Below are 23,295 nucleotides of genomic sequence, written 5' to 3' on the forward strand. Positions count from 1 at the left end.
TAACAGTTTTCTAAAAAAAATATAACTGGTGCCTCCTTTGATACAAATTTTATATTTTTTATATATTTAATAATATATAATAATTTTATATATTATTAATTCTTACAGAATTAATGGGATCAGAGCCTAAAGATGCTAGTATTTCAAGGTATAGGCTACTTAAATTTGATCCAAATGATTACTGTATACTGCATGACATGATAGAAAATATGGGTGTCCATATAGTCTTGGTTGATTTTCATTTGAAACATCAGGTCAGATTTATAGAAGTATGATATTAGAATTGAGTTTTAAAAAGAAAAGGCAACCTGGTTGAGAAAAGACTCAGAATCCTTCCAGTGGGAGATACCCACTGTTAACATCTTGTGAACAGCACATTTATGTATCCCCAAGAGAGTTCTAAGGGGGAAATTCTTGAATCTAAAGACAGAGTAGATTTAATGTTTTGAAAAAAGATACTCTTGTTTGCACATGTATACATACACACAGAGTTAAGTTTCATTTCTATAACATGATTACATAAAATTACATGGGCCGAGGTATAGTTTAGTGGTGGAATTCTTTCCTAGTATATGTAAGGCCTACATTTGATCCATAGTACCACATTAAAAGTAATAACATTCAAGGTATAGGTGACTTTTTGGGGGATATTTTGCAACTTAATTATTTGATAAAACACTGAATTTTTAGTTGAAAAGAGTGAATATTCAAGAAAGCCATGGTAAAATTTTAGTTAAAAAAATAAAGATATTTCTGTTTGGGGCTAAGAATTATAATTTTAAATCCATTACTCTGTTTTTTTTTTTTTTTTTTTTTTACTTAAACAAGTTCCTTCCTTATTCATGTCTTAATTTCTTTTATAATATGTCCATAAAAAAGGTTCATATCTTGATTCTCTCACTTCCAGGTATGAGGAGCAGCCATTCTTGTTTAATTGTGTATAACAGCTGCCCTGTAATTGCATTTTATTTGTCAGATGGGCTGTTCATTTTGGTAGTCAGGAGCTATATGCTGGTCATTGAGCTCTTGAAATAAAGCTAATTTAACTAAGGTGACTATTAAAATAAAATTTTCTTGAGTATTGATTCAGTTATTGGAAAACTTTTAAATGTGTTTTAAGCAACTTGGATACGTGAGTTTATCAATTGTATATTTTATGAAACTGAACTATAGTTAAAGTATTTCTACTGAAAATGTATACAAATTGAAATGTGCTATAAGTGTAAAAGTACATACTGTATTTAGAAGCCTCATACACAAAAGTGTAAAATAATTGAAAACTTTCTATGATATGTTGAAATACTTTAGATAAATTGGTTAAATAAAATATATTATTAAAACTAATTTTACTTGTTTCTTTTTAATTTTTAATGCAGTGTCTAGCATGATGCTGTCAATAGAAACAAAATGTGAAGAGCCAGGCATGGTGGTGCATGCCTGTAATCCCAGCACTTGGGAGGCCGAGGCAGGAGGATTGGTGCACTTTTGAGGCTAGCTTGGGCTGCATAGCAAATTTGAGGCAAGCCTGGGCTACATAGTAAAACCCTGTCTTAAAAAACGCCAAGAAAAAAAAATTTAATGAGACACATAAAAAAATGTAAGTTTTTTAGTAGCCACTTAAAGAAAAATCTCATTAGTAAAACCTGGAGGTAGGTAATTGTCTCAAAGATATTCTATGGAGAGGGAGCCAGAAAAAAAAAATAAAATTCAGAATTTTAAGTGACTTGTTTAAATTTATTCACCTAGTAAATAAATACTAGACTATACTTCAGCCTTATGTAACACGTATTCAGTTTTTGTGCTTAGTTAAATTCTATAAATAGTTATTTCCATTAAATTTATTTATTTTAATCTTGCCAAACAACAAAGTGACCAAGAGAGCAAAACCTTCCAGCATCAATTTAAAAGAATAAAATAGTTCAAAGTTAGAATTAGAAGAAACTCAAAACAGGCCAGTGTAGCTGTTGTTGAGTCGGCCAGAGCAGGAGAGGGGCAGTTAGCTCCATGGGTCCAATGCCAGAATCCAAGAACAAGCCTGCAGCGCCAGACAGCCCAGGGTGAACTCCACCTTTCCTGTTTTACTGCCGAGTGATTGAGAACAAGAGTTTGGATTTTTCTCCTTTCCTTCCCTCTCTTCTCTCCCCCTTCTCCTGTCTTGTCTCCCCAACCTTTTTCCTTCTCTTTAAGCTCTTTGACCATGGTATGTCAGTGTCCTCATCTGTAAAATGGAGACAATCCTAACCTCTACATAGGGCTATTATGAAGACTGAGTTAATAAATGTTAGACATTTATGATTTGTACATAAAACATTACCTATTTTATCATTTCCTGGAGGAGAGCAAACACAGCTTTTGGAAGTACTGAATTCTAAGAGATTGTCTTCCAAATGTCTTATCAGGGTTTATGTTAGAAACAGTACCCATAGCATATTTTTTTTTTTTTTTTTTTTTTTTTTTTTGATTTTTCGAGACAGGGTTTCTCTGTGTAGCTTTGCGCTTTTCCTGGGACTCACTTGGTAGCCCAGGCTGGCCTCGAACTCACAGAGATCCGCCTGGCTCTGCCTCCCGAGTGCTGGGATTAAAGGCGTGCGCCACCAGCGCCCGGCCCCATAGCATTTTATACCAGAAATAGTAAAGCATTTCCCCAAAGGTGTGGAACCTTTCACTTGTGTGGTTTAGACACCATCTCAGAAGTTTCCTGTTCCATATCTATGTATATGTGTGGTGCACATGGCACAGGAGGATGACAACTTGCAGGGATTGCCTCTCTCTCTCCCCCCCGGTATGGATCTAGGGAGGGAACTAAAGTCTGTAGGCCTAGTGAAAAGTGCCTCTACCCACTGAGCCATCTTGCTGATCACAAGTTGAGTATCTAAAGTTTATTTTAAGAGTAGAAAACTGGGATCCAGGACCAAATTTTCTACAGTTGTCTTTTGGAAAATTGTTTTGAATTTGTTGCCAATCTATACAAATGAAGGACCTTCACATAGAAGTATGGGCTTCTTCTATAGCTTAGAAAGATCAGAAGCTTTGGCAACACGCTATCCAGGTGGCAGTCAGAGGGCTGGGCAGCGTTCTGTTTCTCCCTGGATTCACCTGCCTGCTCTGTCCCGTTTCCTGTGTGTGTGTCATTCCTGTCAGCGTACTCCAGCTGTCCTCGACTTGGTAACCCTGAAACACAGTGCTTGCCATGAAGTCTCATGTGTTCTGAGACATTTCTCTGCAGCTTCTTCAAAGCTTCTGTTCCTAATTACAAACTGTATCCTTAAAGACTTGTCTGTCTATCTGTGCATGCATGCATACACATGCTTTGTTCTTTAATTTTTTTTAACAATTATGTCATATAGTTTTTTTTTTTTAAACAAAATCAATTTTTTTTTTTTTTGGTTTTTCGAGACAGCGTTTCTCTGTGTAGCTTTGTGCCTTTCCTGGATATCTCGCTCTGTAGACCAGGCTGGCCTTGAACTCACAGAGATCCACTTGCCTCTGCCTCCCAAGTGCTGGGATTAAAGGCATGTGCCACCACCGCCAGCACAAACTCAATTTTTAATTGAGATCTAGTTTCATGTCTATGGTGTCTTGCCTGCCTATATGCCTTATGTACCATGTGCATGCTGTCCAACAAAGCCAGAAGAGGGTCTCAGATGCCTTGGAACTGGAGTCACAGCTGGTTAACTACTTTGTTGGTCTCAGGCCCTCTGGAAGGGCACTCAGTGCTCTTCATTGTTGAGCCATTTCTCCATCCCCCCAGAAATAGAGTTTTTATATATTTCTTTGCCTAGCAACATTATTGAACTTGGTTCTCAGAGTTTCTCTCTATGTGGTTAGTACTGTTACCTGAAAACAAAGGCAATTCTTTTTCCTTCCTTTAAAACACTTTTCTCATCTGCTTACTACACTGTATAGGTACTGCAGTATTAAAAAGAGATAGTATTTAATTCCAGCACATGGGAGGCAGAGGCAGGAGGATCTCTGTGAGTTGGAGGCCAGCAAGCTCCAAGACACCAGGACGGCATAGAAAGACACTATTAAAAAAAAGCGGAGGAAAAGAAAAAGACAATGATAGTAGGCATCCTTACTAAAAAATCTTAAACTACATATTATGACTAAATATGGTGACTGTCATTGACTTTAGGTAGTTATCCTTTGTCATAAGAAAACTCTTGATATTTAATTTCATGAAATGCCTTTTTACTGTGTGCTGAAATACTCATGGTTTTCTCTTTTAACCACTATTAGTGATTTTTATTAATAGCTACTCTGCTGCTATAGTCTCCTTTGTAGTTTTTCTTTTACATTGCTCGATTGACCTTACCAGTATTCAAACACATATATTACCTTACTTCATTTTGTTTTGCCCCTTAACATGCCCTAAACAGGAGCTGGGCATGTAGCTCAGGTGGGAGGGTATTTGCTTAGATACACAAAGTCTTGGGTTATGATGTATACCTGTAATCCCTGCACTCTGGAGGTGGAGGCAGGAGGATCAGAAGTTAAAAGTCATGCTAGGCTATATAGAATTTGAGACCAGTCTGGGATATATGGAACTTGAAGAAAAAGAAATAAAAGTCGTAAAAAACGCCGGGGCAGTGGTGGCGCACGCCTTTAATCCCAGCACTCGGGAGGCAGAGCCAGGGTCTCTGAGTTCAAGTCCAGCCTGGTCTACAGACCTAGATCCAGGAAAGGTGCAACAAACAAACAAACAAACAAACACTATACTGAGAAACCCTGTCTCCAAAAACAAACAAAAATCCTAAAAACAATGATCACACCATTAACAGACCCTGATTGTGATCTCCAAATGCTATTTCACTTTAAAAGAGTCTGAGCCATTAGAATGATGACAGAGTCTAAATGCAGGTTAAGAAGTGCACAGGCAAGTTAGAACCCTTAGTCTGTGTCAGGAGCCAGGAGGACTGGCTCCAGAGGTTGTTACTAGAGGTTTCATAGTCATTGGAAGAGTCTGTTACGCCCCCAACTCTGGTGACTGAATATTGAGGTTCATAGTGTACTTGATTAAAAAAGATGAGCCCTCCCCCAATCTAGCAATGTGTGTGTTGAACCCAGGCCCTAAACTTGCTAAGTGTGTGCTCTACCATAGGAGCCCATCTTCAGCATCAAGCAGGTTAGTACCCATGAAGGCAAGCTAATATTTAAACAAAATTTTATGAACTTCATTGGTCGTCCTTAAAAGATACTGCAGAATTAACTCATTTTGAAACTGGTCAATAGAAGGAAAGAAACATTTATCTTTATTCTTCTTTACAATGTTTCAGAAGAATTGATGGTAATCTGATGATATGTATAAGAGATGTTGCTTTTTAGAATTTTTTGTTTAGCTGATAAAGAGGGGAGTGTAAGAGAATTAGACTGTTACCATCTTGCAGCACCTGGTGATCAGAAGTACCTGCTGATGTCTGAGGAAGAAAGATGATAGAGTGCCCTGATGAAAGTGAATATTGCTACCTGAGGGTGGCACATATTTGCAAGATCAAATCAAAACAAACCTCACTGAAAAACCTGCATCTGATCAAGCCATTTAACTTATATAATGGAAAGCAGTTCTTGTCCATTATGTAAAAACAGTGTAACTGTATTCATTACAGCATTGTTTTTGCTAGTAAAACATTGGAAACAACCTATTTGGTCTCAAAAACAGTAGGTAAGTTTATATTCACAAGTAGGGGTGTGGGGTGAGGAGTAGAACAAATGATAAAGTAAATGTGAATTAGAGTTTGTATTGATGGGGATTGAGAAGGTCAGGGATATGATATATTTTTAAATGTTTAAATGTTTAAACACCCCAAACAGCTTTTCTACATGTGTAGTAGGGACAGCAGTTTTGGGTGGTTGGTTACTTCTGAAACGGAGAGGAAGCAAATGGCTCTGAGGCTTATTAACATACAGAGGCTTCAACTGAAGTTATGATATATAATATACATATAATATAACATAATATATATATAAAGTTAGCCAGGTCTGGTGGTGCAGACCTGTAATCTAGCTACTTAATCAGGATTGCAAGTGCAAAGCCAGCCTGGACAACCTGGTGAGACACTGTCTTACAGTAAAAAACAAATGGCTGAGGATGTAGCTCAGTTGGCAGAGTGCTTGCCTAGCATGCCACAGGCCCTGAGTTGGGTTCAAATGACACAAGTCTGTAATTCCAGCATCTGGAAGGTGGAGGCAGGATCAAAGAGTTCAAAGTCATTTCTCAGTTCCATTGTGAATTTGAGGCCAGCCTAAGGTTCATGAGATACTGTCTCAAAAACAACAAAACAAAAGGATCTCAGGTTTATTGACAGAGTGATAAGCTATTAGCCTATTATGCACAGAACTCTAAATTTTCAGGCATCACCCGGCCTCCACATTAAGTAGTGCAGAATGTTGATTGATAAAGGTAGTTGGTATGTCAGCTAGTATTAGAGTTTTTATATATTTTTGAATAAAATATTTCATAGTTATTTTTCTTAAGAGAAGTGATTCTTGAATATGAATGTTAGGTTTTAGAGTTTTTTGGGTTTTTTTTTCTCTGTCAGAAATATGAAAAAAAAGTTTCTGGTCTGTAAAGATGTTGATGGGCTACATAGTAATTGTAACAAGCTTTGTTTTTCACAAGTGTGTATCTGTGTGTGTGTGTGTGTGTGTGTGTGTGTCTGTGTCTGTGTTATATAGGGAGTTATTTTTTAATGGTAAAATAAAACACATGAGCATAAATCTCCATTGTTAAATTTTCAAGCAAATGCATCCGTGCTCCTGACCTCCTGTAAGAGTCTTCTAAAAGCTAACAGAGTGGAGCACCTTTGTTCCCTGGACAGCCATATTAAACACTGGTAAAAGGAGACATTTGTATTTGCTTCAGGAAAGTGACAACCAGAAACCTGTTGGCTGCTCTTTTCTTTTTGGTATGTGTATGCTGGTGCACTTGGCCATGTGGGCTCGTGTGGAGGCTAATGTGGGTTGTCATCCTCGGCTACTTTTTCAGTTCGCTTTTGGAGGAAAGATCTCTTTAATAAACTTGGAGCTCCCAGTTTCAGCTAGAGTGGCTGAATAGTACGTGTTGGGATCAGCCTGGTGTGCACATGGCCCAGTCTTCCTCCTATCGAGGACTATGGGGGTCCAGCCCCTCGATAGTCCCCTCCCAGGGTCCGGGAAGAATCTACAACCAGCTGATAATTAATCTTTGATGAAATGAAATGAATCTATGTACACGAAACTCTGTGACAGTTATAAGCTTATATTCTGCTCTCATATTTAGGTCATCTTTAGCCTGATTTCTCTCTACACTTGTCTGTGATCCCCTCTAAGTTCTATCTTAATTCCTTCATCTAGTTCTGTCCCTTCTAGGTTCTCATCTATCTAGTTCTTTCCCCTATCAGCTCCTCTCCCGTCTCCTTCTCTCTCATCTGGCTCTTCCTCATCTTGTTCTTCCCCATCTGGCTCTTCCTCATCTCCCATCTCGTTCCTCTAGTCCTCTCTTTTAGCTCTTCAATCTAGTTCTTCCCCATCTCAGTTCGTTCCTCTCAAGTTCTTACCCATCTAGTTCTTCCATTCTCTTTTCTCTTCTCCTCTTGTGCCCTGGAAGTCCTGGTATATAAAGGGAGGGTCCGAGCTAAGTTGTGTAAAGCTATTAACGTCCACCTCTCCTAGGCGGTGTCTCCTTGTGGAATTTACCGTAAGTCAGGAGACTTGTATGTGGGCTGTTAGTTACCATTGTTAGTCCACCTGGGACTAACAATGGGCGCCCACCTGGGTGGTGTTTCCTGTAGTCCTTGAAAGTGGCCAAGGGAGATAGATAATCTGATTCCAGAGAAAGCCTTTCCTGAGGCTGTTCTCCAAATACCTGGAATGTGTATGTCCAGAGAGTGATCAGTGTACACTGTTAGTCCTTCTTAGGGGAAAGTCAATTGGAAAAACTATGAAGGCACACATGATTTTCATAACAGAAGACAGCTGATATATAACAAGCCAAGTAACACCAAAAACTCCTTGGGATTTGGCTTCCTCTGGAGGAATTCCCTGATTCCTCCAGGTAGTGACTTTGCCATAACCAGCTGAGTTCTTATGATATATTCCTGCGGCCCGCAGCATCCTCCCACCCCCATTTCTGGGATCACAGATGCTTGCTGCTAAGCCTGACTTTTTAAAAATTTACACACACACACACACACACACAACATTTGTTTATGTATGTGTTCACATGTGCTCCTTGACTTTTTTTTAAAAGATGTATTTATTTATTATGTGTAGAGTATTCTGCCTGCATGTATACCTGCATGACAGAAGAGGGCACCAGATCTCATTACAGATGGTCATGAGCCACATGTGGTTGCTGGGAATTGAACTCAGGACCTCTGGAAGAAACCTCTTAACCTCCGAGCTATCTCTCCATTCCCCACTCCATGACTTGTGTGAGGAGATCATAGTTCATTTGTGGAAATCCGTTTTTTTCCACCACACGGGTCCTAGGAATCGAACTCAGCTTGTCAGGCTTGGTGGTAAGCACTTTCACTTAATAAGCCATCTCACTGGTCCTCAAGCCTACTTAAAATCGTCTTTGTCATTGTGCATAAAAAAAGTCTAAATTAAAATAATTATTTTCTGCCTGGCATTGGTGGCGCACGCCTTTAATCCCAGCACTCGGGAGGCAGAGCCAGGCAGATCTCTGTGAGTTCGAGGCCAGCCTGGTCTACAGAGCTAGATCCAGGACAAGCACCAAAACTACATAGAGAAACCCTGTCTCAAAAACAAAACAAAACAAAACAAAAATCATCTAGAATCTAGAAAAATTTTGTGAAAATGAAATTGTTATCTGGGTGTGCTGTGCATCCTTTAATCTCAGCACTCAGGAAGCCAAGGCAGGCAGATCTCTTTGAATTTGAGGCCAGCCTGATCTACATAGCAAGTTCCAGGCCAGCCTGACTGCATAGTAAGGTTCTGTCTAAAACAAACAGTCTCTACTTAAAATCTACTCTATCACAATTTCCTTGAAGTAACCAGCCATGCTGGTGCATAAGTATAATTATAGCACTTGGGAGGTGGAGGCAGGAGACTCAAAGAGTTTAGGGTCATCCTGAGGTACACAGGGAACTGTTGTTGAAGGCCAGCCTGGGATACATGAGATCCTGTCTCAAAAAGCTGTAGAGCCAAAAATAAAAAGGAATTTCCTAGAAGTGTCCTCCACTTTGAAAACCGCCTGTCGATTCTCACCAGTCCAGTTTAAGAATCATTCCTAAGACTCTGTGCTTGTTCCAGAGAGGACTCATGGCTGCAGGTCTCTTAGGCTGGCTCGAATGCACCTGCTGAGGAGGATTCTGAGGCTGTTTCAAAAATCACCTCCAGCGGATTAATGACTACCTGCAAGACAATAATGGGGAACCCAGGCCCCTAAGTGGAATTAGGGTTTAAGTGGTCCAGCTCCTAATTCAGACTGGTTTCTTTCTAGTCCCGTATGTGTTTTGTAAGGAAAAAGAAGCCTCTCTCTGATCATTTTCCCCACCAGAATTGGGTACCCTTGTTTTCATAGTATCTTATGCATAATGACTCTCTCTCTCTCTCTCTCTCTCTCTCTCTCTCTCTCTCTCTCTCTCTCTCTCTCTCTCTATACTGTAGATACCGATTTTATTATATATTCCCTTTCAATTGAGTATCAATCTCTGGCACATTGGTTGCTATACTGTAGGAATTTACTGAATTAGAGCAGGATGTGTTAAGGGATGAAGCTGGTAACCATACAATCTCAAAACAGCGTCTCACAATTGGAAGCAAAAGTTAGAAAATCAAGGAATAGGAAAGAGGTCATTATCAGGCTTTGAGATTAAAGGTAGGAGAGAGGCAGAGATTCCTGTGTAAAAGCAAATATATTGCAGTGCAAGGTAAATAGTGATGATGGCCAAGGGGAATTTGATAGGAGATACAAAGTAATTCTAGCAGAAAAAAGCATAGCTTTTGTGAGAATTAGGGGTCAGGAACAAAAGCACCTGCAGCAAAAAAGCGTTCTTCATGAATTTCTCTTAAAAAGACTGATTCACCACCCCTTAACTAGGCATTACATCTTCCTAAGATTCTAGTGTCTTACTTTGTAAAGTGTTCTCATGTTCAAATGTGCTTTTGTTAGGCTTTGAAATATATACTGTCCAGGTATATAGAAATAATTTCCCCCTCAATTTTTAGCTTTTCTTAGCACTAGTCACTTTCATTTCTGTTTTATTTAATGAATTTATTCTCTCCTAGTCTTGTATTTTTATTATTTTTCTTTGGAATAGGTAATAATAGTGTAATTGATTCAAATTCTAAATTTGAAAGATGCAGAAGGAGTAGGATAAAAACTCTGTTTTTAGCTTTCCATCACTACTTGTTCCATGGGCTGGTTCAACTTCTTACTAAACATCCTTCCAGATAGATAATATACATTGTGCATCTGCAGGTGAATGGAGTTTGCACTGGACACTCATCTGTCCTCAACAGTAACCCATATCAGTATATCATAATCTTCCTCAAGGATCTGAAGAGCTGACTCAGTGGTTAGAAATACTTGCTGCTCTTGCAGAAGACCCAGGTTCAATTCTCAGGACCCACATGGTGGTTCACAACTGCCTATAACTTCAGTTCCAGAGAATTTGATGTCTTCTTTTGGCCTGTGTAGATATCAGGCACGCATATGGTAGGTACACAGACATACAGAATACCCATACAAATGAAAAAAAAATTCTTGCTCATCGGTGGTGGCACACGCCTTTAATCCCATTACTTGGGAGGCATAGGTAGGTAGAGCTCTGAGTTGGAGGCTAGCCTGGTCTACAGTGAGTTCCAGGACAGCCAGGATTACACAGAGAAACACTGTCTTGCAAAACAACAACAACAACAAAAAAATTTTTTTGGGCTAGGGCATGTAGCAGCATGATAGAGTACTTGCCTACTTAGTTCTCAGGAGGCCCTGGGATCATTTCCCAGCAACACAAAAATATACATGTCCTCATCTCTCCCTACCCCAACTTGATGTGCTCATGGTATATTTTGCGCAGTGTCTTGCTACAAGAATGAATCATTATTCATTATACTGATGTCTTGTTAGTGGTACATATTTTCCATCTTCCTAGCTGAAATATTTGAATAATATCCGTTATTTTTCCTATGTGATTCTAAGTAAGTGCAGATTCTTATGAGAATTTCCAAGTCAAAGGTTGTATATATTTGTAATTTAAATAGATCCAAACTATTAAATTACTATTTATCCAAACTATTGCTATCAGATGATTGTTAGTCCTTGTAAATCTAGATTTAAAAGTAGTGGCTGGAGAGATGGCTCAGTGGTTAAGTGTTTGCTGCTCTTGTGGAGGACTGACGTTTGGTACCAGCATCCATATTACGTGGCTTCAAACCACCTGTAACTCCAACTCCAAGGGATCTAATGCTCCCATTGCACTGGCATTTCCAAAACTGGGCATCTCTTGCTGCAACTGGGCTTGCTACTCTTTCACCAATACCTTCTCCTGGGCTTTATTTAGTGACTCTCGCCCAGACACACAGTGCCAAGCCTCATTTGCTCTCCATAACCCCTCACACCTTCAAAACCAGCATCACCTGGGTGACTCATACACTACCAAGTACAACCTTGACCATGTCTGGAACATAGTTTCTGTGTGCTACTCTCAGGATACATTTTCTAGAAGATTTTACTTCAACGATGTTCTCTTCTTAATCACTACAAATTTTTCAGCTTCAGCTGGCCAGGATTGACTCTCCCAGCAAAGGTTTCACTTTAGTATTTCTGGTATCTTGTTAATCACAGCTAATTAATTCTTCAGCCCCAGCTAAGGAGAACCACAGAATCTTCACACAAAAAGTCCTGTCGAGTCTTTGCTTCCCTCTGAAACTTCACAAGCCAGGACTCCATCATCTTCACTGTTCTCAACAATCTTATCTTCCATGTTCTTATAGAATAGCTAACTGATGACTTCTTGCCTAAAGTTCCAAAGTCCTTCCACAGTCCTCTCCAAAACAACAAGGTTAGGTTTGTCACAGCAGTAATACCCTATTATGCTGGTACCAACTTATTTTAGGTGTTACTATTGATGTGATAAATCACCATGACCAAAGCCAGTTGGAGAGGAAAGAGTTTATTTTTATTTGGCTTACTCGTCCATATCACAGTTCATTATCAAAGGAAGTCAGGACAAGAACTCAAACTCTAGAGCAGGAACCTGGAGGCAGGAGCTAACGCAGAGGCCATGGAGGGGTGCTGCTTACTGGCTTGTTTCCCCTGGCTTGCTCAGCCTGCTTTCTTACAGAACCCAGGACCACCAGCTTAGTGATGGCACCACCCACCATGGGCTGTACCCTCTCCTATCAATAGCTAATTAAGAAAATGCCCTACAGGCTTGCCTACAGCCCCGTCTTAATGGTGGCATTTTCTCAATTGAGGCTCCTTCCCATATGATGACTCTAGCTTGTGTCAAATTTGCATAAAACTAGCCAGTATACCCTCTTCTAGACTCTGAGGGTACCCCACATATATGTGTACATACATACATGTGTATTCAGACACACATATGCATAAATAAAAATTTTTTTTGTCATTTTCTGAGACACAGCTTACTATGTTGCCCTGGCTATCCTGGAACTTACTCTATAAACCAGACTGGCCTGGAACTCAGAGATCTGCTTGCTTCTGCTTCCCGAGTGCTGGGATTAAAGGCGTGCACCACCATTCTCAGTATAAAAATAAAGTAGCATCTCTGTATGGTTGGGATTTGATTTTATTTTATCCCCTCCTCCACCAAGATAGGGTTTCTCTGTAGCTTTGGAGCCTGTCCTGGAACTCACTTTGTAGACCAGGCTGGCCTCAAACTCACAGAGATTCACCTGCCTCTCTCTGCCTCTGGGACTAACGAACAGCATGCTCCACTACACCCGGCTAATGGTTGGGATTTATAAGTATCTTTAACACCTTTATTGAAGCTTATATTATAAACTGTACAGCTCATGCCTTTCAAGTTCAGTATCTTATAAACTTATTTAGCTTACTTTGTGTTTGTTTTATGAGATTAACTTCATTTATTTGAACTGTTTTTGTTTCTGTGAATTGTCTGGCCTTATCGTTTTTCATTTTAATATTGGATGCTTGGTCTTTTTTTTTTTTTTTTTTTTTTTTTTTTTTTACACAATCAGTTGGTAGGAGGCCATTACATGGGACCTTATGAGTGTGAAGTGAGTTGCAAATATGTTTTCCAATGTGCATTTGTCTTTGGAATGTGGCCCTGGAGTATGCAAATCAATTTCCTTTAAGATTGTCTGCAGTATGAATATTGTGGGGCGAGGGTGGGGAGCTAGCTCAGCCAGTGAAGTGCTGGTGCAGCAGTCCTCAGAACCTGAGCTTGCTCTCTAGGACCAAGGAGAAAAAGCTCTGGTCATCTCAGTGCTGGGAAAGGACATGGGAGAATCCTTGGGACTGACTCACTGGCCAGCTAGTCTACCCTAAGGCCTTTGAGAGACCCTGTCCTGTCTCCAAAAAAAAAAAAAAAGAAAGTGAGCGCTGGCAAGATGGCTCAGTGATTAAGTGTTTATTGTGTAACCAATGAGGACCCGAGTTCAAATCCCAGCACCTATTTAACAGGCTGGGCATGGTCTCATGAATACCAGTAACTCTAGCCCGGGGGTGGGGTGGTGGTGACAAGGCAGCTCACAGAAAACAAAAATAGCTCAAACAAATGAAGTTCATTCACATTTATCATTTACAAAATATATCTCAATAAAGAAAGAAATGGTGACTTTTGTGTGACTGTCTTCAAACACCCTCCTAACGGTATGAGTGATGTCTTAAAGAGTGTGGCCTGCTTACTCTTTCTGAAGAGTGAATTCCGAGGTGGGGGGTGGGAGGAGGAGGAGGGAGGGAAAACTGGTTGGTATGTAAAATTAAACGAGAGAGAGAGGGAGAGAAAGGAAGGAAGGGAGAGAGAGAGAGAGAGAGAGAGAGAGAGAGAGAGAGAGAGAGAGAGAGAGAGAAAGCAGTCTTTAAACAACGGAGTCCTCCAGGACATGAGGGGGACTGAAGTTCCTTCGGTGAGGATGCTTTGCCCTGATGTTACGGCTGATTGGAGGGTCTGTAACACACCATTGTCCTACTCTCCCCTTCCCCCAACTTACAGTGCAGACTGCAGATAAATATATATATAAAGAGTGTTGCCCCTCACTAGATAATCTAAATGAAATGTTTTTGGGTAGTGTATTTGTATAGTGCTTGGAGTTGCCTATGACCAAGGTTCGGTAATGATAATGGAGACTTTTTTTTTTTTTTTTTTTTTTTTTTTTTGGTTTTTGGAGACAGGGTTTCTCTGTGTAGCTTTGCGCCTTTCCTGGAACTCACTTGGTAGCCCAGGCTGGCCTCGAACTCACAGAGATCCTCCTGGCTCTGCCTCCCGAGTGCTAGGATTAAAGGCGTGCGCCACCACTGCCCGGCGATAATGGAGACTTTTGTGATAGCTAGATCTTGGCGTTTTCTTACATGACAAAATTTTTATAGAATTATTCAATGGAATGTTTGACAAATGAGCTTAAAGTGGAATTTTTATTATAGTGTGTTTGAGAGGTAGTATGTTATATATAGCCCAGGATGGCCTCATACTTGTGTAGCTGAGGTTGACCTTGAATTGACCCTTCTGTCTCCAACTCTCATGCTGGGATTACAGGCCTCCTTGAAAAGGGAAGCTTTGTTAACAGTTCAGCTTCTGATTGTCTTCTTCACCAGCAGGGCCTTTTCTGCACACATTGTAAAAGACGCCATCAGCTTCTATTCAGAAATTGTTGTTAAAATTGGAACAGAATATGTAGCAGGAAGGGCGGGGCCGCTGCTTCCCTCTCCCCTCTCCTGCTCTCCACCCCCTTTCTATAGAAAGTCATTCTCCTTTTGATCCTGGTCTTGGAATCTTAGCATTGTGATAGTGTGGCCAGTCACCTAACTTGAGGTGCTTTTGTAATTAAAAGGTACTTTAAAAGAATAATTAAAAATAGCCTCAGACAGTTCTGTTGTGAAACTGCTTTACTTCCTTCCATTTCACTTGAGCCCATTAGATAAATTCATAGTGGAAAGTAGTCTCACCTGACTGTCGCTTCCTATGTACACAGGTCTCCATTGGAGGCCCTTACACAGATGTATGATTCAGAAGGAGAGTGTAATTTAAGAGCTCTTCTTGGAGAATTAGATTTGTGTATGCCCTTTGGAAAACACTAGCCCAGAGGGATTGCTTGATCTCTTTTTTGTCCAGGTGAAACCTTAAAGTGTATCCCAGTAGTTGTGACTTTCAAGAAAAGCCCAGTTTCACTCTTCAGTCCTAAAGAGTTAGTTAAAAATAGTTGTTTTTATTGTTTTGTGACCCAGGACCTCACACATGCTAGACAAGTGCTCTTCCAATAATTGTCTGAAGAAAAATGATAGAAAACATTTTAGATCAGTATCACTATGGTGTTTTGCTCTGGAGATTTAATTTTCTTTCTGCATTTGATTCCATGGTTCAAGCCCTAAATGTAGTACTTCTCATGTTATATCAAAATTATTGAGTTCATTGTGTATTTTGATATTTAAGATATTGTTTAGTGCTTTATTTCCAATTGTTGAGTGTTTTGATTATCAAAACGGGAACCAAATCTTTGAAAAAGATTTGTTGTTTTATGTGTATGTATATGTGCAAGTGCCTGTGCAGGCCAGAAAGGAGTCACACCCTCGGGCTGGGAGTTAGAGGCCACAGGGAGCTACCTGATAAGGGTGTTGTGAACCAAACCCAGGTCCTCTGCAAGGGCAGCAAATGCTTGCTCTTAACCACTGAACTTTACAAATTTAAACTCTAGTCCCTGTGAATTGTGAATTAAAAACAATGCTTTTCCTTCTCTGTTCACCCCTCCTCTTTTTTTTTCTTCTTTTTTGTTTTTGTTTTGTTTTTTTGTAGTTGGAGTGCCTCAAGCTAATCGCCTCACAAAAATTCACAGACAAACGCATTGGGTATTTAGGAGCAATGCTGTTATTAGATGAAAGACAAGATGTGCATCTTCTCATGACCAATTGTATCAAGAAGTAAGTCATACCTTTTCCCTCCCTCATAACAACTGTTTTGCTCTTTTAAGGATTTCTTATGAGAGTAAGAGTGTCTACTCACTGATTTTAAATTTCTTGTCCAGAATATATGTGAGTGTCTCCTGATTGTAGCTAATATTGTAAAGATACTAAGCAAAAGAAAACGAAAGCATTGCTATACATCTTTGGACATGATACATAATTAGTAATAAGATAAACCTTTGGATGTTGGATACCATGAATAATGAAATTTTACCTTTATTAAAAGTTACTAATCTGTATTCTGAGTAAGGGACTGAAATTTTAGTAGTGTAGAATTGTACCCAACCCCTGTGAAAATAATAGATTTATTTTATTATTGTGTGTATATATGTGATGTGTGTGTGTATGTGAGGGGAGCGTGGCCAGTGGGGTGTTGTGTGTGTGTGTGTGTGTGTGTGTGTGTGTGTGTGTGCGCGTGCATGTGTCAAAGGACAACCTTGTGGAGTTGGTTCTCTCCTTCTACCTTTCCGTGAGTTCCAGGGATTGAACTGAGGTCATTAGGCTTGTGTGGCAAGTGCTTTACCCATTGAACCATTGAACCATCTCACCAGCCCTGAAAATGTTCTTTTGAGAGAGAGTATTGCTGTGTGTGCCTCAGGCTAACCCTGAACTCTGGCTTTTCTTACCTCTGCAGTGTTAGGATGAGAAGTCCAGTTGTGTGCAGCATGACTTGGCCCTGAACTTAGTACACAGCATCTTTAGAGTCCAGTGCGTCTTCACTGATGCGGCAGTTGTTAGACTCCTTACCTTTTGTAGTAACCAAGGACCACCTGCTGTGTGGACAGATGAGAGGCTCTAGGAGAAGTTAGCTGTTTTCTCCAGTACCCTCTTAGAATATGCCGTGAGCTGGGTGCAGTGGCATGTGCCTGTAATCCTACCACTATAAGACTCAGTCAGGCGATCTCAAGTTCAAGGCTGTTTGGTGAGATAGTACCAACATACAAATAAAAAAAATAATAGGGGAATTCCATTAGAAAGTTATGGAAATTCTTCAAGTCTTAAATGGTCAAAAGTACCTTTGGGTTTTGGTTTTTATCAATGAATTCAATATTTAAAATTTTCTTTTGTTTGTAATATTTCTGTATTTGACAGAAAATAGAAAGGGGATAAACATTAGGGGTATAGATGACCATCTTCATAGACATTTAAATTGTAGATATCTTTCTATTTGTACTGATCTCCTTTCAACTTTTTCAGTGTAATAGAGTATTTCAAAATGAGAGTTACAGTTTGGTTGTAATTGTGAAGTGTAGCATTTAAATGCAGGCTGTGAACTTAATTTTGGGAAGGATTTTTTTTTTTGGCCGGGTGGGTGTTCAGGGAATATGAGTAGTGAACATGCCAAGGTGATTAATTATTCAGCTTTATTGCACACCTGCCTACATGCCAGGGGCTATTGTAAGCACCAGAGCGGAGAGTAGAAAAACATGAACAGCATCCCTCAGTGACATGAGAATACATCCTTAAAGGGTCATCATGGTTATCTTCCACATTCCCTTGTGGACAGGGCTGGAAGGCAGTTCTTTTCCTTTGATTCTTTCATGGTTTGTTGCCCTGTAACCTAACCTTTCAGTCAATGTGCAGAGAAGCTGCCAGTTCTGCCCAGCAGCAAGACATGTTAACACCAAACCAAAAGACAGGTTCCATAGCTTGGTAAAAGCTGAAAAACGAGGCACATGAATACAGAAATCTTGTGTTTAATTTCTATTTTGAAATAAAAATCTTATATGGGTGTGGTATCACACACCTTTAGAGTCAGATAGATCACTGAGTTCGAGCCCAGCCTGATCTACATAGTGAGACCCTGTTTCAAAACAAAATAAAACAAAACAAAACAAAAAACCCATACTTCATTATGAATGCTAGGCTGTCTCAAATTCACTGTGTAGTCCAGGCTAGACTTGAAGATTCTCCTGCCTCAGACTCCTAGGTGCTGGTGTTAGAGGTGTGTGATACCATTCCCAGCTTGTGTACAGTTGTTAGGCCAAATCCCAGGTGAATTTAGGAGGGGATATTCTCAGATAATTGAGAATTGATAAGCATTTCATTTTAAGCATGGCATTATTCATGTCTCTCCTTGTTTGCTCGTCTTGCACATTTAAAGTCTGTTAACAAGTGTGTGTGTGTGTGTGTGTGTGTGTGTGTGTGTGTGTGTGTGTGTGTAATGTGTGGGTTTATTTGTATTATAAGGCTCATGGTGTAGCAACAGTTTTAATGCTTAATACTGAATAGCTGCCTTATTGGCAGAGGAAAAACTTAAGATATTGAAAGATCTTGGAGTGAAGTCTTAAGAAGTTGAATTTAATATTTTAAAAATACCTTTAACTATTGAAAATGAATATAAAATCAACTAAATACTTGTAGGAGCTGGGCCCCTAAGTGTTAAAAACCATAATTAATATTCAAGCTTTACTTTAGTAATTTTATCTTAAACTATTAAAATTGGTATGGTATAAAAGAATAAACTTAACTTTTAAACTTCTTTTTTTTTTTTTTTTAAATTAAAAATACTAAGAATGGGGTCAGGCATGGTGGTACAGTCCTTTAATACCAGCACGCATGAGGCAGATTCAAGTGGATCTCTGTGACTTTGAGGCCAGCCTAATCTATGTAGCAAGTTTGAAGACAGCCAAAGTTATATAATAGAGAGAACTTGTCTCAAAAAGCAAACCAAACCAAACCAAAACTAATAATGGCCTGGTGGTTTAGCTTAGTGGTAAAGTGTTTGCTGTGTGTGTGTGTGTGTGTGTGTGTGTGTGTGTGTGTTTTGTCCCAATAACTCCACTTCCCCAGAGAATAATAATGAACTGTTGGTTAACATAAGTTCTTTTCTTTTTCTTTTTCTTTGGAGATAGAATCTCACTATGTAGCTCAGGCTAGCTTGGTATATGTTGGAATTGTAGGCACATGCCTAGCTATAAGTAAAATTTTCTATGAAAATATTTCCTAAGATAAATTCCTGTGTGGAGAGTGGCATTTTTTTTTTCCACTCTACCCAAAGGAGGATAGTTGTATGTTCATGTCTTTCTTTAGTTCCTTGATTGTAGTCTATTGACTGATGGAGGTGGAGAGCATCTAGCAGGTGTAATGTGGAGAAGGGAAAACTTGGCAGTTGCATGGCACATAGTCCCAGCTGTTCTGGAGCTGAGGCCAGAGGATCACAAATTTGGGGCCTGTCTGGGCTACGTAGTAAGTTCAAATTGGATCTGGGCAACTTAGCCAGATTCTGCTTCAAAATAAAAATAAACACAGCTGGATATGTAGTCCCATGGTAGATAGAGCTCTTGCTTACTTAGCATAGGCCTGGTTCAGTCCCAGCAGCACAAAGAGAAGAGTAATTGGTTTTTCAAAGTACTTAGTAGTCTTTGCTACTATGCTAAAATTGAACAGGTGGCTGACACGCTCTCTTTCTCTCTCCTTTCCTCCCTCCCTCTCCCTGGTAGTTTTTCAAGATAGGGTTTCTCTGTGTATCTTTGGCTGCCCTAGAACTCACTCTGTAGACCAGGCTGTTCAGGAACTCAGAGATCCACCTGCCTCTGCCTGCCAAGTGCTGGGATTAAAGGCGTGTGCCACCACTGCTCAGTGAAGAAAAGTTTTTTTAAACATTTGTTGTGTTTGTGTGTTGGGCTGAGTGTGTCATTGCATGTGTGGGTATCAGAGAACAATTTGGGGGAGCTGGTTTTCTCTGCCTTATGGGTTCTGGAGATTGAACTCATATTACCAGCCTGAACAGTAAAGTGCCTTTACCCCCTGAGCCATCTCACTCACCCCTTAACCAATAATGTATTTACCCATGAATGACTTTATACGTGGGAAAAGAAATTGTTCACCAAGTTATGTAGATCTTCTGGATGCCAATACATCTATCTCATCATAAAATAGCAAAAATGCCTCATGGCTTAGGATTGTCACTGATGTCAGCAGAACAGCTATTATTTATAAACTGTCAAGTTTGTAGAGATGATAGAAGTTTTCCAAAACCTCAGATTTTACTTCAAATCTTGGATTATGTCATTAGCAACAAATATCAGTTGTTCTTTTTGAAGTTCTGTGCTGACATGAGTTTGTCCAGAAAGACCTCAGGCTGGTCCGAGCCTTCCGAGTGATAGGATCACACATGTGCGCCACTACTGCTGGCTGTTGGTTTCTAAAGAAGGCAGCTTCTTTAGAAGCTGCCTTCCTCTCTGGCTGCTTTCTTCCTTGCTCCTTACCTCAGCCATGCAGTGGTGAACACAGTGCTCACTGTTGTTTAATGCTGCTGCCGTCACTGGGCCTGTGGACAGCAGTTTTCCCCCCACTGCTTTTACTAACTGCAGAGCTCAGCACAGCTGACAGTATGGTAGGACTATGAAAACAGTTTGGATCTCATGAACTATTGAGATGTCCATAAACTCTGAACCAGTGGTTCTCAACCTGTGGGCCGTGACCCTGTTGGGGGTCAAAATATCAGATATTCTGAATATCAGATATTTACATTACAGTTCATAGCAGTAGCAAAATTATAGTTATGAAGTAGCAACAAAATAATTTTGTGGTTGTTGGGTCACCCAATGTGCGGAACTGTATTAAAGGGTTGCAGCATTAGGAAGGCTGAAAACACTTTCTTGACCCATGTTGTGCTAAATAATATAAAATGCTCAGAAACTGGTAGAGGTATTGTAAATCATATAATTTGGCTTCTGAATAACAATAGTTAATTTCAAGATGTAAGTCTGTTTAGCAGTTCATGTTTTTAATACTTTAGCTTTTTTTTTTAAAATAAAACACTATTTTATACAGTAATATATTCGTTTTTTGTTACAATCAGAATTCCTGAGGCTATAATATATAAAGAAAAAAATATTTATTCAGTTCACACTTGTACAGGCTGAAAGTCCAAGATGTGGTAGCCTACCAAACTGCTTAGCTTCTGGGGAAGGCCTTGTGGCAAACAGCATTTTACACAGCAGGAGTACATGTGTGGAGAGGGGGAGTCACACAAGGAAGCGGAATCTCTTGCTCCTTTAAAGCAATCTAACCTCATTGGAAAGGCTTAGTTCTCAACACCAATGCCACTTGTGAGGGCAGGGTGCTCAGTGAATCAAGGCTCTGTGTCTTAAAGAGGCCACATCTCGACCATGAACACATTGGGAACTCAGCTTCCAGGATACAAGGACACACAAATCACATTGATGTGTTAGAAACACTGAGGAGGGCTCATTGTTACTATCTAGCTTACTATGTTAAAGGTACTTTCACTAGTGCTATTTTTATTTTATTTTATTTTATTTTATTTTATTTTATTTTATTTATTATGTATACAATGTTCTGTCTGCATGTCACATCAGAAGAGGGCATCAGATCTCATTACAGATGGTTGTGAGCTATCATGTGGTTGCTGGGAATTGAACTCAGGACCTCTGGAAGAACAGTCAATGCTCTTAACCTCTGAGCCATCTTTCCAGCCCCACTAGTGCTATTTTTATCATAGTAATAACAATTACTGGTTTTCCTTCTTGAACAAGTATAACTAGAAATATAGAAAATATTTAATGTAAGGTGGCTAATGCATAAGATCAAAGGGGGTCAGTCTTATATTTTTGTTGTGTTTACATTATCCTAAATTCATTAGCAATTGAGATTTCCTTTTCTGATTTTATTATTATTATTTATTTTTTGGGGGGCGGGGAGGCAGGGTCTCAATATATAGCTCTGGCTGGCCTGGGACTTGCTATGTAGACCAGGCTTGCCTCGAATTTGTAGACATCCTCCTACCTCTGCTTCCCAAGGCCTGGAATTAAAAGTGTTTGCCACCACACCTGGCTACAAAAGAGTTTTAGACAGTATGAATCTTAACTTATAGACAGTACTAGATCATGTCTTAGAAATCTTTCAAGACAGTTTTGCTCCATCTTTTTACTTTTAGTGGTTGCTAAGTTTTCTAAAGTGGTTACACATTCTTGTTACTTTGTCATTTGGAAACCTTGGATAGAAAACTTAGATACTATTGATTCAGTCTGTGTGTGTGTGTGTGTGTGTGTGTGTGTGTGTGTGTGTGTGTGTATACACGTGAGCCATAGTACTTGTGTAGCTGTAGTTGCCAGTCTGTCTTCTACCTTGTTTGAGAGAGGATCTCTTGTCCTGTTACATATCCTAGGCTAGCAGTCCTGCAAAGCTTCTGGAGATCTTTGTTTCCACTGCCCATCTGGCCATAGAGCCCCTGTGTCTACTGAGTCTAGCATGCAGAGTTCTAGGGACCTGTATTCATTCATTCCTTAAGTTTGCAAGACAAGCACCTTGTGCTCAGCTGTCTCCCCAGCCCCTGTGGTTTGGTTTGTTTGTTATTAGTGGAGTAATCTTGAGACTTACAGTTAGGTTGGCAGCTGCTTTGGGGAGGCTGAGTGTGTTTGTTCCTACTTCCCTTTCTTTCTCTTGCAGTGATCTTAATCATAGCACGCAGTTTGTACAGGGGCTAGCACTCTGTACCCTCGGCTGCATGGGCTCCTCAGAGATGTGCAGAGATCTTGCAGGAGAGGTAGAGAAGCTTCTGAAAACCTCCAACTCTTACTTAAGAAAAAAGGTAACTTTGCAGTAAGTCAAATGTCTGTCTGGATTAGGTAGTATTATGGAAATGAGAAGGCAGAATACTTGTTTTTGAAAACTTAGATGGAATTAAAATATTTTTTCTTTTTTCAGTAAATATATTTAAAAGAATTATACATGAATTTTGATTCCTTTTTTGTAAAGAAATAATTCATAGGCAAACTGTGTCCTCAGCGGCACATCTGAGTACTTTGTAAATTATCTCACATATCAAAATTATATTGAACAGTTTTTCATTGACTTTGTACTAATAACTGGCCCATGTGCTCACGTCTTCATACTCATGCCTTTGTATCTCTAAAACGACAGTTCCACTGGGCCTAGATAGCTATGATGGAGGGAATGATGGAGAGGCCACTTTCTAAAATCGATGTGCTTGATTGGGATAGTAACGGCAAAGAGAGTGATCTTCTTATTCTTCTAACCTACTTGCTTTTGCTTGTTTCTAAAAAAGCTTTTTATTGAGTTAAAAATTTTGCTTCAATCCTAAGACTGTGGTAGAGAAAGCAAAGAATGTATATGTCCAAGAAATGAGCATAAACTGTCATCTCATTGGCATTTACTGAATCTGTTATTGGTGTGAGAAAAAGAAGCTTAAATAGGAC

The 23,295-nt window shown here is 39.6% G+C and overlaps 1 protein-coding gene across 3 annotated transcripts in view; it reads left to right on the top strand.

Moving 5' to 3' along the window:
* Positions 1-23,295, top strand: part of Ap1g1 (adaptor related protein complex 1 subunit gamma 1) — a 96,309-nt gene that overhangs the window by 34,049 nt on the left and 38,965 nt on the right. For all 3 annotated transcript variants that reach the window (XM_028891094.2, XM_028891095.2, XM_037206272.1), the window contains 2 exons: positions 15,942-16,066; positions 22,526-22,667. In XM_028891094.2, the coding sequence (XP_028746927.1) occupies positions 15,942-16,066; positions 22,526-22,667 (267 nt within the window). The remainder of the gene's footprint in view (positions 1-15,941; positions 16,067-22,525; positions 22,668-23,295) is intronic.

This window comes from Peromyscus leucopus, chromosome 5 (genome assembly GCF_004664715.2).
Source record: "Peromyscus leucopus breed LL Stock chromosome 5, UCI_PerLeu_2.1, whole genome shotgun sequence".
Lineage (NCBI taxonomy): Eukaryota > Metazoa > Chordata > Mammalia > Rodentia > Cricetidae > Peromyscus > Peromyscus leucopus.